Source organism: Balaenoptera musculus, chromosome 3 (genome assembly GCF_009873245.2).
Source record: "Balaenoptera musculus isolate JJ_BM4_2016_0621 chromosome 3, mBalMus1.pri.v3, whole genome shotgun sequence".
Lineage (NCBI taxonomy): Eukaryota > Metazoa > Chordata > Mammalia > Artiodactyla > Balaenopteridae > Balaenoptera > Balaenoptera musculus.
The window spans coordinates 5,090,876-5,107,180 of NC_045787.1; the positions used below are offsets into that span (position 1 = coordinate 5,090,876).

Below are 16,305 nucleotides of genomic sequence, written 5' to 3' on the forward strand. Positions count from 1 at the left end.
GAGAATTTCCAAGGGACATCTTCTCTCCCTATTGTCTCATTTTGTAGCATCATTAAGTAGAAGTTGTTAAATAGTCAAGTCTGAAGGACCACTAACTAGAAAGAAGACAGTCCACCCTGAAGGGCTGGACAGAATGAGCTTGTTACAGAACTCGGGGAGGTAAAAGAATGCCCTTGCTAGTGTGCATTCAGGACAGAACGAGCCTCGTCCACAATTCCTGGGGACAGTCCCCATAGAGTCAATGAAAACTTACATACTGTGCCATTAAATTAAGTTGCCCCAAAAGGCTGAGGGAAATGTTAAGATTTCTGCTGCAAGGAAATGCTTCTGACATGTCTGCCTTCGAAACCTATAGTGAATTTTGTAATTTGTTTGGTCTTTAGAACAATGCAGTGATACTAACAAGTCTTATAAGTCAAGCATAGTTTGAAGTGAGTGATAAAAAGAAGGGAGAGTTTTTCATAAGTAATCTTACCTTTCAGACATATGAATGTCTAAATCATCCATTTATTTGCTACTTAGTATTTTCCTTTCCTTTTCATGTTACTTTCTTTACATAATTACAGTGAATATTGGTGCATTGTACCCAATCTTCATTTTCTTCATTTCTTGCCAGTCTCATTTATCCCACTACTTTCTGCTACTCTTCGAAGTCAGTAAGTCACAGTATTTACAGATCGGTAACATTTTAGAAAATTTTAGAATGTTCTAGAAGGTTTTACTCTGAGGTTGAGTGAGTGAACCCTTTAAAATGTATTTCTTGCAAACCTTGAGCATGAACCATGTGTTAACTTTATAATACAGTGATTCCAGTATTTTTTTTACTTAAACAATAAGACTTTTACTATCGCACAAACCAGAGCCATGTGCAGCAGAGAGTCTGGGGAAAGAATACGGGTTTAGTAGTGACTGGAAGGGAAAAGAAAGCCATCAATGAAGAGGAAGGTAGTGTTTCCTCCGTGCTGGGCCTTGGGTGGGGTGCCCCTCCATTTCTCTGCACTGGTGTAGACTGCAAAATTGTAGGCCTGCAGTGTGGCCATTACCTGCTCCCACACTGCCCGGGCCTCAAGCCATGGTCAGGCCATAGAGACCAGGTACCAGGCCTCGATCCAAAGATCTCCCCAAACCCAGTTAGGCTTAGCATTTGTGCTATGATTTTATACTGAATTTTTGTTCCAGAATATGCTAAGGTTTTTTTTTTTTTTTTAAACAAATTTGTGGAATCTTGGGATTAAGCAGAGCTGGGGAAACACATAAACCCAGATTTCAGTGATGCTTATTGAGCTGTGATAACATTGGCATTTCCTTGCCATGCAAAGCAAATTCTGTCCCCAGTATAACATGGTTTAGAATCCTGTGCTAGGAACACCAAAGCTACAAGAGATTTGAAATCCTGCACCACACAAAATTCCAAAGTCAAGGTCGTGAGTTGCCTCATCAATGAAAAAGAAATGGGAAATAGGGCTTCCCTGGTGGCGCAGTGGTTGAGAGTCTGCCTGCCAATGCAGGGGACACGGGTTCGAGCCCTGGTCTGGGAAGATCCCACATGCTGCAAAGCAACTGGGCCTGTGAGCCACAACTACTGAGCCTGCGCATCTGGAGCCTGTGCTCCGCAACAAGAGAGGCCGCGATAGTGAGAGGCCCACGCACCGCGATGAAGAGTGGCCCCCGCTCGCCGCAACTAGAGAAAGCCCTAGCACAGAAACGAAGACCCAATACAGCCAAAAGTAAATAAATAAATTAATTAATTAAAAATTAAAAAAAAAAAAAAAAAAAGAAATGGGAATTAGCCCCGGTCAGTTCCAGGAGAACTGTTTAGCACACAGATTCTCTGTTTGTTCGTTTGTAAGGTTCTGAAGTCCTTTATCAGAAGTAGCTTATTTCACTCTCTCATGTGTGAGGGCCCTTGTCCACTTCTGGCTGCTTTTCTCAGCTACAGCTGGACTGGACTGGTTATGTGGAGGTCAGAGAGAAAACAAACTCCTACCAGCCCTCCCTGGGGCTCAGAGGGTCTGGGGTCTGGGAAGGCCGCCTTTGCAGGCCTCACTGCTGGGCTGCACAGCCCTGCCCCAAGTGCACACACAAGCCTCCGGTCACAGCCGGTGGGATGCTAGCACCTCCCCGGGAGGAGCATCTCCCCACAGGGGGAGCAACTCCCCATGGGGGCAGCAGTTCCCTGTAGATGGTGCACCTCTCCTGGGGCGGGGGGGAGAGCAATTTGTTGGGGCGTGTGGGATCCAAGGGGACTAGCCCAGCCCTGGACCCTAGTAGGCAGTCCACAGCTGTTGTAGAATGAAGTTGAGTTGATGACCTTCAGGTACCGCAAGACCATGAATCATCAAAGAAAGATTAAGAGTGATGAGTGCACTGTAATTGCAGTGTTGGGAAAATGGACATTTTTAGCAACAGACACTCAGTCAAGATGGTGTTTTCTGGTTGATGCTAAGTACCAAAATAATTTTACCCTCTGCACTGTGTCCATCCCAAGTGATTTAATTTTTTTGTTTTTCTCTAAACACTGAACTGATTGATCCTGGTGTCTTAGTAAGTGAGAATTCATTTTATGGGGTGTTGTTTTTGATCATGTGCCCTTGAAATGTCATCATTCTATTTACCAGAAAATACAACAGGTGGACACTGGATGGAGGCTGGTATTTAGGGTCCAAGAGATAGTGGATGAGGGATCAGTCCACACGTAGGGTTCCGTGATTATTTTGTCAAGTAATTTTAATATGAAAGAGCTTCCCTGTAACCATCTCTTTTGTTTCTCTGTGGTCTTATCCTGATTGGAGGTTTCCGTGTTGCCATGTAAATTCATTCTCTCCTCTCTCCCTTCCTCTCTCCCTCCTTCCCTTCAGCTTACCGGAGCCTGCAATGGCCTATATTATTATTGGAGGGCTCACACCTAGTCAGGGTGGCTCAACAACAGACATTTATTTCTCACAGGCCTGGAGGCTGGAAGTCTAAGATCAAGGTGTCGGCAGGGTGGGTTTCCTCTGAGGCCTCTCTCCTTGGTGTGTGAATGGCCGTTTCTTCCCTGTGTCCTCACGTGGTCATCCCTCTGTGTGTGTCTGTGTCCTAAGCTCCTCTTCTTACAAGGACACCAGTCAGACTGGATCAGGGCCCCCTCTACTGACCTCATTTTACCTTAATTACCTCTGTGTAGACCCTGTCTCCAAACAGTCACATTCTGAGGGGTTAGGGTTTCAACATACAAATATTGGGGGGCACAATGAAACCCATAACAGATTCTTCCTTTCAAAGCGTGTGAGTTTTAGCCGTTTGTTTTCCTCTCCTGACATTGATCTCCGATTTCCCGTCTTCCCGTCCTTGTCCCGGGATCTGGTTACCTCCAGGCCCCTTGACTGAGTGACCAGACGTTTCTCATCTAAGCAGCCCCTTTCCCTCCTGCCGCATCCACACGTTCCTCCCCATCAATGTTAGGTTTCCCACGTTTCTTTGTTTTTCCTGGCATTTTCAGAGTCTTTCTTTTCTACTTTTCCCCAAAGACGGCAATTGCCTTTGCTTTTTCACGCTTTCCTTTTCTTCTCCACCTGAAGGATTTCTTCTGGCTTTGTTTGCTGTGGGCTTCTCCCCCTACTTTTATTAAAGCCAGTGATCACGGGCCCCCCGTCTTCTCCGGCGCCCTCCCCCAGCTCCCCCTTTATTCCTGCATGCCTTGTGATTTTTGCTCCACTTTTCCATGTCACAGCTCCTATAAATCTCCCCACTCCTGCCCCCACGCTGCTCCTCCCGTTTGTCCACGGTTGACCGGAGTGTTCTTTTCTCTCCGTTCTTTGCAGCCGTCACTGTCTCCAGTATCCCCGTGCACACTGGACCAGCCGCGCATCCTTTCGCCTCTCTCTGGTTCAGTGTTTCCTCTCCTCTGCTTCACCGGGGTTCTGTGCCTTCTCCTCCTCCCAGTCATCGCAGCCCTGGGGGCAGGTGGCTGAGAAAAGGGATGCTCTGCTCTGTGCATTTTCCTGGGGGCCTGCAGACAAAAAGAGGACTCTGGGCAAAGCCACGTTGCAGAGGGGATGGTGTCAGGCAGGCAGTGTAGACATGCCGGGTGGACCAAAAGGGAGAGATGCTGTTTGGTTGACGGTTATTTCAAACAATGGCTTGGGATTCAGTGATCCTGGAAGGCTGCACTAATGGACCAGTTGAGGTCAAAATTATAGTGAATGTGCTTTAATCCAATTGATTTTTATGCTGATACACCCAAGCTGATGCATTTTTCTAATCAAAAGTGATTTTTATCATTTTAGATGTCTTTAGATGTAGGAGGCTTTCTGAAAGCCCTCATTTCCATTCTTAAGGTAATTTTATTCATTCAATTTAGTTATGTAAGAAAACAATTCTTGACGGGTAAATTTATTGATTATGTCTGAAACAAGCACTTAAGAGTTTGAGGGATACATCAGATCACAAGGTTTATCAGGGAGAACAGTTTTATTCTGCCATTTGCACTGTGCATGCATTCTTGTTTTATTGAAAAGTAGAGGAATTCATTAAAATATCCCACAGTATCTCCACCAGCCTGAGAACAGGCTAGGACAGCCCTTCATGATGATTCCCGGCAGAGGCGAACGTGATTTATACACACAGCCATCCTCGTCTCCTTCCAGCGTCCTTGAACTCCTCTTGTTCAGCTCCAGTCCACCTAAACGATCCCTCCTATCTCTCTGGTCCTCTTGGAACCTGGAATTCTGTAGAGCAAGACATGCTTGGTTTTATCACAAGACTTGACGGAGGACAGTAACACTGTTTGAGCCCTTCCTGCAGCTCTTCAATCACAATTATGTTATTTCTGTGGGTCCAGACGAAATGCTTTGCAGATGACACTCAGCATCTTTGCCACGATTGATTGCCAAGGCCAACTGACCCCAGATGTTACTTGAGTGGAGGGATTTTTCCATAAACTTCACAAATATCAGAGTCTAACAAAATATCATAAGACTGAGCCCTTAATACATATAATCCAAGGTTTCTTATAAAATAAAAATGCATGTTTAAAGTATTAAGGTAATTTTCTTATTCAAACAGCATACACTTAGAGGTTTACATTTTAATTTCAGGATGATATCGCTGACTTTCACAGGATCATAATTAAAATGATCTGTGGGGTTTTTTTCTTCCACTAAATGCATTTAACCACAAAAAAGCCAATTAAATGAGAAATAACAAATGGGTTTTCTCTGTTGCTGCTGACTTTGATCTTCCCCCATGATGATAATGATTTATTAGAGAAGTAGATGGCTCTAATTCGGTTCAACTTAACAACAGTTATTGAGTTGGAATCAAATGCCCTTCTGCGATGAAAGTGAGACCAGGAGATGTTTTATTTTTTTACCTTTATTTTATTTTATTTTTAATTGAATTTATTGAAGTATAGTTGATTTACAGTGCTGTGTTAGTTTCTGCTGTACAGCAAAATGATTCAGTTCTATATATGTATATATATACATATATATGTGTATATATATGTATATATATTCTTTTTTATATTCTTTTCCATTATGGTTTATCATAGGATATTGAATACAGTTCCCTGTGCTCTACAGTAAGACCCTGTTGTTTATCCATCCTATATATAATAGTTTGCATCTGCTAATCCCAAACTCCCACTCTATCCCTCCCCCACCCCCCTCCCCTTCGGCAACCACAAGTCTGTTCTCTATGTCTGAGAGTCTGTTTCTGTTTTGTACATAAGTTTATTTGTGTCGTATTTTAGATCCCACATATGAATGATATCATATGCTATTTGTCTTTCTCTGTCTGACTTACTTCACTTAGTATGATCATCTCTAGGTTCATCCATGTTGCTGCAAATGGCATTATTGCATTATTTTCAATGGCTGAGTAATATTCCATTGTGTATATACCACATCTTCTTTATCCATTCATTTGTCAATGAACACTTAGGTTGCTTCCATATCTTGGCTATTATAAATAGTGCTTCCATAAACATAGGGGTGCATGTATCTTTTCAAATTAGAATTTTCATCTTTTCCAGATATATGCCCAGGAGTGGGATTGCCAGGTCATATGGTAGCTCTATTTCTAGTTTTTTTGAGGAAGCTCCATACTGTTCTCCATAGTGGCTGTACCAATTTGCATTCCCACCAACAGTGTAGGAGGGTTCCTTTCTCCAGGAGACATTTTATGATAGAGACTCAGGTAAGAGCCCGCATTGGTCCATGGCCGTCACAGGCCAGCAACGCCAAGGGGAGCCGAGGTGCAGGTGTGTTTCTGTGCACCAGCGCTGAGTCCAGAGACTCGAAGGTCCTTAGAAGGAAGCACGTGGTGTAATGCCTTTGTCCCCTAAATGCAAGATGGTCCCTCAGAAGACTGTCCTTCCCAGAGGGCAGTCCGGGAATGGCCTGTGTCCACTCGAGGCAGGGATTGTGATGAGATGGTTATCAGATGCTATTACAGCTTTATCATCATCATCATCATTAATTTTTTCAATTCCTACCATGACTGTCAGGGGCGCAGGATTTCCTGAAGGGGCCACGAAATGCATAGATTTTGTGATAATGTACAAAATGTTAATGTTGTATGTTATTCTGTTTAATGTGTAAAACTCTTAAGTTTTTTCTGATTATAGAAAGTAGTACATGCTTATTGTACAAAATTCATGCAGTACCAGAAAGTACAAAATAGAGAATGAAGAGATCAGGAATTCCACCTGCCAGAAATAATAATTTTTCACACACACACACCACACACACAATTCCAACAGTGTAACAACTTAAACAGTAATGGAATTCTGCTGTGCGTGATGGTCTGAAGTTTGCACATCTTTTCTCGCCAGTGCACTGTGGATGTCTGAATATTAGGTCAGCTGATCTAGATCGAGGTCACTCTACAAGGCCACGGAGGACTTCCCTGGTGGCGCAGTGGTTAAGAATCCACCTGCCAATGCAGGGAACACGGGTTCGATACCTGGCCTGGGAAGATCCTACATGCCACGGAGCAACTAAGCCCGTGCGCCGCAACTACTGAGCCTGCACTCTAGAGCCCGTGAGCCACAACTACTGAGCCAACGTGCCACAACTACTGAAGCCCGAGTGCCTAGACCCCGTGCTCCACAACAAGAGACGCCACCGCAGTGAGAAGCCCATGCACCGCAACAAAGAGTAGCCCCCGCTCGCTGCAACTAGAGAAAGCCCACGCACAGCAACAAAGACCCAATGCAACCCAAAATAAATAACTTTATAATAAATAAATAAATAAAAGGCCACCGAGCACCCTGGGTGTGGAGTCGTGCGTTCCTGATCCGTCCTCTGGGCAGCCTTCCCTCTTATCTTTCCTGTATATCACAGTCACTCACTTGCGCTTCTGTTGCCGTGAAAGACACTCCCAGAAGTGGGTCACTGGATCACAGGGTGTGGACCCTCACATACTGATGGGAGAATGTTGTCAAATTGCCTGTCATCAAGGTTATGCCAGGTTACATCCCATCAACAGCATGAACTAGAAGCCTCCCCACACCCCAGTAACTGTTATTCCAATCGTGCTTCCTAATCTCATTGACAAAACAGATCTTTTATTTTTATTTATTTATTTAATCTGTGTATTTGTGTTTTTTTTAATTGAAGTATAGTTGATTTACAATGTTGTGTTAGTTTCAGGTGTACAACACAGTGGTTCAGTTATATATATATATATATATATGTACATATATATATACACGTATATATGTGTGTGTATATATATATATATATATATATATATATTCTTTTTCAGATTCTTTTCCCTTATAGATTCTTACAAAATACTGAGTATGGTTCCCTGTGCTATACAGTAGGTATATAGAAGTGTGTATATGTTAATCCCAAACTCCCAATTTAGCCCTCCCCGCCTTTCCCCTTTGGTAACCATAAGTCTGTTTTCTATGTCTGTGGGTCTATTTCTGTTTTGTAAATAAGTTCATTTGTATTGTTTTTTTTAGATTCCACATGTAAGTGAGGTCATATGATATTTCTCTGTCTGGCTTACTTCACTTAGTATGATAATCTCTACGTCCATCCATGTTTCTGCAAAAACAGATCTTATTTTTAAACTTATGTATTTCTTATTTTATTGAGGTATAGCATCTGTATTCGTTTGCTAGGGCCACAATAACAAAATACCACAGACTGGGTGACTTAGACAACAGACATTTATTTTCCCACAGTTCTGGAGGCTGGAAGTCCAAGATCAAGGTGTGGGCAGGGTTGGCTTCTTCTGAGGCCTCTCTCCTGGGTTTGTAGATGTGTTTCCTCCGTGTCCTCACATGGTCGTCCCTCTGTGTGTGTCTGTGTCCTAATCTCCTCTTCTCATAAGCACACCAGACCTATAGGATTAGGGCTCGCTCTAGTGACCTCATTAACCTTAATTACCACTGCAAAGGCCCTATCTCCAAGTAGAGTCACTTAGAGATTAGGGCCTAGATCAGCTGAGGAATCTGAGGGCCTGACGGGGCGAGGACCTGCTTCCAAGATCACTCACATGGTGTTGGCAGCGTCCAGGGGCCTGGTGTCTGCTGGCTGAGGCCTCCCCTGTTCCCTGCACGTGGGCTTCTCTCTGGGGCAGCTGGCTTCCCTCAGAGGGAACTGGTGAGAGAACGAGAGAGAGCCCAAAACACAGAGGCGTCATCTCAGAAGGGGCACCCCATCTGTTCTACCATAGTCTGTTCATTAGAAGCAAGTGACAGGTCCTACCCACACTCAAATCACAGGGGCATGAACACCAGGAAGGGGATCATTGGGCCCAACTTAGAAGCTGCCCATCACAGGATGGGCAGTACTTGCTGGTTTTGTCAATATGGCCTTTTTTGATTATATTTTCTAAACATTTATTATTAATATATAGGAAAACTATCAAATTTTCATATACACATAATGTACTTACATAGATATGTATCAATTTACACCTCATTTTTACTGTGACTTTTTCTTTTTGCCTCAGGTGCAGAGAGAACTAGGTTAATCATGACCCACCAGTCTTTCTCTCTCTCATCTTTTACTGAAGAAATGATTGCTAATTTTGAAGTAGTTTCATTCATCCATCTTTTCACGGCAAGAACTGTTAAGACCCATTTCCTCACCCTATATCACAAGATACACCCCTATATGATCTTCCATTGGCTTTATAACTTTACCTTTTGCATTTTAGGTGTAATCCGTTTGCTTTGTGTGCCATCAGCTAGGAGCCCAGCTTCTTCATGTACTGAAGAACCACCTGGCCGTCTTCCACTGTCTTACTTTTTTGCCATTTTTATCGTGTACAAGTCCCATACAGATGGCATTCTCTTCCTTTCCACTCATCTATCTCCCTGCTCCTGCACGAATATTATTCTTAGAAATACGGCCTCCTAGTCTGTCTAACATCGGGTAGGACAAGACCTCCTCTTTGCTCTTCTCAGCTCTTTGTCGATCATTCATGCTCTCTGTGAATTGTTTTCAATTGTTTGTCAAGAATTTTATCATAGTAGTGAGCTCTCATTTCTGCAAGAGAGCGTCGCACATCACACATCAGTACCACACAATGAACGTGTATTTCCTGCACACAGTCTGATGTGGGCTGGCGCCCCTCTCCATCTTGTAGCATCTCCATCTGGAGCACGTGAAGCAGATTCACAGATGCCCAGCAATGGAGGCTGAGGATGGGTGAGCCCAGCAGCTCTTACTGCCCACACTCAGAACGGATATGCCCACTTCTCACCGCCCACTGGCCAGAACTAGCCACACGGCCACAATCTGATGCCAGGAAGGTGGGAATGTAGGAGAAGCATGTGGCTGTTTCTGGAGAACCAGTGCTCTCTACCACATCCAGTTCCTCAAAAATAGCCATGTCTCAGACTCACCAAGTTGTACACGTTTAAATACGTACAGCTCTTTGCATGTCAATCATCCCTCAGAGTGGTTGAAAAATATTGCTAAGCCGTTAGGATTTTCTGCGTAGGCAATTCTATCATCTACAAATAATGAGGTCAACAGAATATTGCATCCCATGGCACAGAAAACCTCTTAATACCATGAGAGGCAGCAAACAAAGCCAGAGCGAAGCGACTGTTTTTGCCGCTTCAAATATCAAGATTGAATAAGCTTGGGCTTCCCTGGTGGTGCAGTGGTTGAGAATCTGCCTGCCAATGCAGGGGACACGGGTTCGAGCCCTGGCCCAGGAAGATCCCACATGCCGCGGAGCAACTAAGCCCGTGCGCCACAACTACTGAGCCGGTGCTCTAGAGCCCGCGACCCACAACTACTGGGACTGAGAGCCACAACTACTGAAGCCTGCACGCCTAGAGCCTGTGCTCCGCAACAAGAGAAGCCACCACAATGAGAAGCCCGTGCACCACAAAGAAGAGAAGCGCACATGCAGCAACCAAGACCCAATGCAATCAAAAAAAAAAAAAAGATTGAATAAGCTTGATTTTTGTATATTTGAATCTCAACACAAGCCAATGTAAATATTACATAACAAAGCCAGGAAGTTTTGAAAAATTGCCCTTGTACCATTTAAAATATCACTGCAAAATATACCTGGGATTAACTTTCCTATTACTGGGAAAAGGGCAGTTTTGCTGATTTACTCCTTCACTCCCTTTGACGTGTGATTAGTGCCTCCAAAATAAACCCTCCCCCAAACGATTGACTGTAAACATGTCAACCCATTTTATGAGGTACTTTCAGTAAAAGTGAAAGATTTTACTTTGAAATTTGTCTTCTGAAAATGTCGACTTTGTTAAAGATTCCTATTGGAAAGCTCTGATCAGAACTGGCGCGCTGGTTGGTTTTGAGTCTGCAGGGCTAATATGGATGTTGGTCTGCGCTCACAGTATCTGACTGGTACCATCCACCACCGCAATCTGTGGCTCCATGGAGATCACCCATCCAGCATGGAATGCTAGTTCTTAGGCTGTTACTAACGACTAGTGCAAGCAGGGGACAGTATTGTGGGAACGGGGTATACTGAGGTCAAATAAGGTTGGGATATCCTGGCTTACTCAGAGCCATTAAAACTTCTTAGAGCCAATAACATGGTGATATTTCTTCTGAAAGTTCAGACGCGGTTCTACGATGCAAAATTTGTCATCGTGGGTTTCAAGTCTAATTCCAGCAATAGTTGCTGAGGCACACTGCCGTTTACTACCTCTGCTGCCACAGAGAAGTGATTTGCCCCTTCATTCTCCACTGGATCATTTGCCAGAGGACGAGTGTTTCCACCTCCCAGGTGAGGATTAGATGAGCCAGTGTGTGAAATACCGCATGGGACAGGTTTGGGGAAATGGCAACCCGTGTACTACCTTTTCTTTGGAATTCTGGCTGGGACGTAAAGGAGCCTTCAGATCAGTGCTGATAATCCTGTAAGATTCCTCATTCCCTCCTCAGGGAGTGTGCCGGTGCACACGCTGGGTGCCGGTTATGTAGTTGTGTGATGCTTTCATTGAGGCGTTGGGTACCCAAAACAGTGAGTAGAGATGCCATAGCCTCACATGTTCATCCTGACACATAATGAGAAGTGGTTTTGTTCACCTCCAGCCTATGCCCTATGTTCACAGGCATACGAAAACAGGTGACTGTGGGAATAAAATACATAATCATAGCTGACCTGAATTTGCCTTAGAGACTAAATCCATACGTTATATCCATGGTTAAAATTAAGTATCCAAAATTGAAATATAATTCCCTTAACTTACAGTAGGCTAGCAACTGACAGCCAGCATGGCTTTCTCATTCTTCCCACAAATGTTACCGAACCAAACTTGGGTCTGCTCACCCACACGCAGTAAAGCCAATCCACTGGCACCGGGTTGTGGTGAAGGAAAGCACCGTGTTTTTTCCAAGGCATCCAACATGGGGCCGAGCAAGGAGAATGGGCAGCTCATGCTCAAAAGACCCGAAGTCCCCATCGGCTTTCAGGGAAGGGTTTTTAAAGACAGTGTTAAGGGTGAGGGTCGAAGGATGCCTGATCAGCTCATGGACATTTTTTTATTGGTTGGAGGTGAGGTAACCAGCTGGTATTTTGGGAGTCAACATCATCAACCTTCTGGTTCCAACCAGTCTGGGGTCTAGGTGCTTGTGGGCAACATTCAGTTAATTTCTTCTACCTGGTGGGGACTTCAGTATCTGCAAAACAGCTCAAGGGTATGGCTCAGGATGTTATCTATAGCTCTTGAGAAGGAACTAAAGGTCCTTGACTTTGTTTTATGGCTAAACTATTAGTATTTTGTCTTGCTTGACTGTTTTCCTTTGTTTCTGCATTTTTCACTTCTCTGATTAGATTTGTTCTTTGGGACTTGGGGAGGGCCTAGAAGGCTAAAGCTTTTCTATAAACAAGAGATGGGGCTGGGGGAGAGAAGTCTGTCCCCCAGAAGGCCCTGCAGTGTCCAGCTCGGTTTCAAAAACTTAAAAGTAAGAATCTTCAAAATATTTGATGTATGCTGTTGTTTAATTAGAAATCTAATTTATAAAAACTGCATTATTTAATTTTATTACATTTTAGATGTCTTGAGAATATATTGGTACTCAATTTATATAGTTTTTATTAGGCTTAATATAAAGTCTGTCATTTAAAAAGAGTTCATGTATCTGCAAAACACAGTTTGTATGCATCGTGTGTGCAAACATATCTCTAGGATTTTTTTTCTCGAATGCTGTGTCTTTATAGAGGCACCATTGGGCTCTCTGTGGCTAAATCAGTTTTCATGGCTACATTAAGTGTTACTGTGTACAATTATATTGACCAAATAGTTACCCAACTTGATCTTAATAAAGAAAACTAAAGTAACTGGATTTGCCATGGTGTAGTCTTGACCTTGAGATTATGTTGCTAATGATGTATGAATCCGAGGTTCCTTTTGGTCTCACTTCTAAAATTCCCCCAATCTGTGGGGTTTGGTAGCACCTAGGAAGCTGCTGCTTACTGCCTTAGATAATGTGGGAGGAATGTTTAGGAATCCGATGGGGGTCCCAGCTCCAGGCCTGACTCCAGCATTTCTTGATGGGGTGACCCCATTCCCCACCTGCCAGCACCCACTTCCACCCTTTTTATCACGGAAGGTAATAGTTGCTCTCTCTGCCACACCAAGGAGCAAAGGTGCAAATGAGAAAGGTCAGTTGAAAATGATGTAGAAACCATAGCAAGCTTTGTAGGGAGTGTCCTCAATTTGTAAAACGGGTTTCGTTTACACAGCATTGTAAAGCAGAAGTAACCCGCAGGTCGATCATAAGTCAACCTGGCAATTCTGTCTCCATTACAACGCCCGCCCTTTGTGCTTTGGCGTGCTCCTTCAGCAGGATGTGTCGCACACGCATCCCCGCGGGTCTGTGGCTGCAGTTCTCAGCACTCACGCGGGTTTTGATAAAAGACAAGCCCCCAGACCCGTCACGGGCAACAGCAGGTTCGTAGGCCATGGAAAAGGACTGGAGGGAGGGAAAGACTTCTTCCTCTGGCTCCAAAGCTCAGGGCCTTCGTACAAAAGAGGAAAATTAATTTGGGGAAACAATGAAATGACACAAATATAATCCTGATTGAGATGAGAGGAGGTGGTGGGGCTAGGAAAGGACCTAAGTGTCTGCTATAAATAAATAGTCTGATATAAATAAATAAAATCATCTTTTTTTTTTTTTAAAGGAAACTATGTGTTCTTTTTGTTTGTTTTTGTTTTTTTAAAATGGGAATTATTTATTTATTTATTTATTGCTGTGTTGGGTCTTCGTTTCTGTGCGAGGGCTTTCTCTAGTTGCGGCAAGTGGGGGCCCCTCTTCATCGCGGTGCGCGGGCCTCTCACTGTCGCGGCCTCTCTTGTTGCGGAGCACAGGCTCCAGACGCGCAGGCTCAGCAATTGTGGCTCACGGGCCTAGTTGCTCCGCGGCATGTGGGATCCTCCCAGACCAGGGCTCGAACCCGTATCCCCCACATTGGCAGGCAGATTCTCAACCACTGCGCCACCAGGGAAGCCCAAAATGATCTTTTTTTTTAAAGGGACTGGCACAATTGGGTATGTTGCCTAAAAATTCTACTTAGCATTTAAATACGATTGTGAAATGTTCAATTAAAAATTGGACCAATATCGTGCAAACCTGCTGATAATCTAGGCATATGTGGAGGTGAGCCACTGCAGCAAACCGCCCAGTATTTATGTTTCCATCACTGATGGCTGCTTTCTCTAGTACAGCAGAGCACTGAGGGGCAGGGACTCTGGAATCCAACTGTGCGAGTTCAAATTCCAGCTCCACCACCTACCTGCTGTGTGACCTTGGACAGTTTACCTCCGAGCCTCAGTTTCCTCATCATGATGGCGGGTATAGTGATCTCTCTGTGGTGTGGATTGAACGAGTTCATACATGTAAATCCCTCAGAGCTGTGACCGGAACAAGTTTTACCTATATTGTATTACAAAGTATGCGTTGTTTGAAGATTCCCAGTGATGTTTATAAAAATCACTGACTGAATTCTTTTCTCTACTCATATTATGATTCTGACTTCATCAAAAGGAAAAGATTCTGTAACAACACCCTTACACAAATACAAGAACTGAAATCAGAACATCCCTAAAGTAATGACCTAAAAGTAATAATAGCCATCCCAGGTGTTTGTAGAAAATCACTTTTTAATTTTATTAGGTCAACCAAAATCAGCCCCTCAGTTTTCTAAGCTTTTCTGACAGAGACCAGAAATTTGAATTTAGAACCCACTTCCTTTCTTGATTACAATCTTGAGACTATTTTCTGGGAACAGAATACCACGTTTTCCAGAAAGATCCCCACCCCCTTGTTTCTCAACACAGAGCAAGCTACTTCATGCCATATTGTTGGCCTGCCTGTTCTCGCAAACAGAAAAAGCATGTGTTGGGTTTCCTCTGCACCGGAACCAACACCTGTATGACACCAGCAAATACGGATGACAGTATGTAGCCCTGAAATGGTGTGCATGCCTGACTTCTATCCAGGTCTTCATAGCACATGGCTGAATGGGCTCTTCCTACTCCTAGTGCTTTCTTAATTTAACAAGAAAATGATGTAAGGAAGGCAGTGTAGGGAGGTGGGGTGGGGGAAGCCAGAGGAGGCAGGGGCACGATGCAGGGAGCAGTAGACTCCAGCCTTGGACGTGAAATGCTGGCTTGTGACGGATGCTCGCGGGACAGAAATGCACAGGCTTCCAGCACCCGCCCCAGTTATGGGCGCTGCATTTCACCCCAAGACCCTCCAGAAAGTACGCCTGATGAAACACATGTAGCTGTTCAGATCAAGTGCACTAGGATTCCTGTGTTAGGATAAGGTCTTCACACCCATTGACGTGGCTTGTGGGGAACTGCCTGCTCAGCTATCTGGGGAGTATCTGCAGCCTCGGAGGCAGGGGGTGGGGGAGTGTTGGTGGCGCTCACGCTTCCCTCCGTCCAGCCTCCCTGAGCACTGGCTCTGCCCCCAGCCCCGCCCCCTCATTAGCAGGGCATTGACAGCCAGTGCACAAGACGGTCAGAGTCAGTTCCGGGGCAAACACACCAGGCGTGGCTCAAGTTTGCTACAAAGTGCTTGCTTATTAAATGCTTTCCAGCATGTAGCTGACCACTTTTCCCACGGGGGGAAAGCACGCCATTTTTTTAATTGGAGTATAGTTGATTTACAATGTCGTGTTAGTTTCAGGTGTACCGCAAAGTGATTCAGTTACACATATTATTGCTCAGATTCTTTTCCCTTATGGGTTATTACAGAATACTGAGTAGGCTTCCCTGTGCTATACAGTAGGTCCTTGTTGGTTATCTCTTTTATATATAGTATTTGTGTGTGTGTTCATCCCATCCTCCTAATGTATCCCTCCCCCGCTTCCCCTTTGGTAACCGTAAGTTTGTTTCCTATGTCTGTGGGTCTATTTTGAAAAACCCCATTTTAAGACCATGGGGGTTGCTCGGGGGTCAGGGAGCTGCTGTGTAGGTGGGACCTGAGGAAGGATGGGGTGCAGGCCCCCGCTTTGACTCATTATGGGATGGAACGGAAACTTGGGGGCCCCCTGAAGAGGCACAGGTGCATCTCACAAGTGTGCAAAACCCACCCCAAACCTACGCCAGTGTGTGCGGACATGCTGAGAAAGGAAAGGAGCCCCGTGAGTGACACGTTCCTGGTGACACTTTTCTGGCTCTTTTCGTTGCTTGGAATAATGTTTCAGATCACATCCTCCTAGGCTGAGGGAGGGGCTCTGGGTGACATTCCAGACTTTGAGAAACGGTTGACTAGAAAGTTGGCGGGTTTTGTGCAAATTGGGGAAGTGTGAGGTACAAGCTATGCAGTGTAAGATACACTCAGGGGATGTATT

The 16,305-nt window shown here is 44.4% G+C and overlaps 1 protein-coding gene across 4 annotated transcripts in view; it reads left to right on the forward strand.

The window, feature by feature from the left end:
- UBE2QL1 (ubiquitin conjugating enzyme E2 Q family like 1) overlaps positions 1-16,305 on the forward strand; it is a 45,089-nt gene that overhangs the window by 12,512 nt on the left and 16,272 nt on the right. The window contains exons 2-3 of one of the 4 annotated variants that reach the window (XM_036847726.1): positions 4,269-4,319; positions 6,818-6,982. The exons of 2 other annotated variants lie outside the window; for them this stretch is intronic. In XM_036847726.1, the coding sequence (XP_036703621.1) occupies positions 4,269-4,319; positions 6,818-6,835 (69 nt within the window). In that variant the 3' untranslated portion in view covers positions 6,836-6,982. Of the gene's footprint in view, positions 1-4,268; positions 4,320-6,817; positions 6,983-16,305 lie in introns of those variants that run through there. One more of the 4 variants, XM_036847730.1, reaches the window with a different exon arrangement.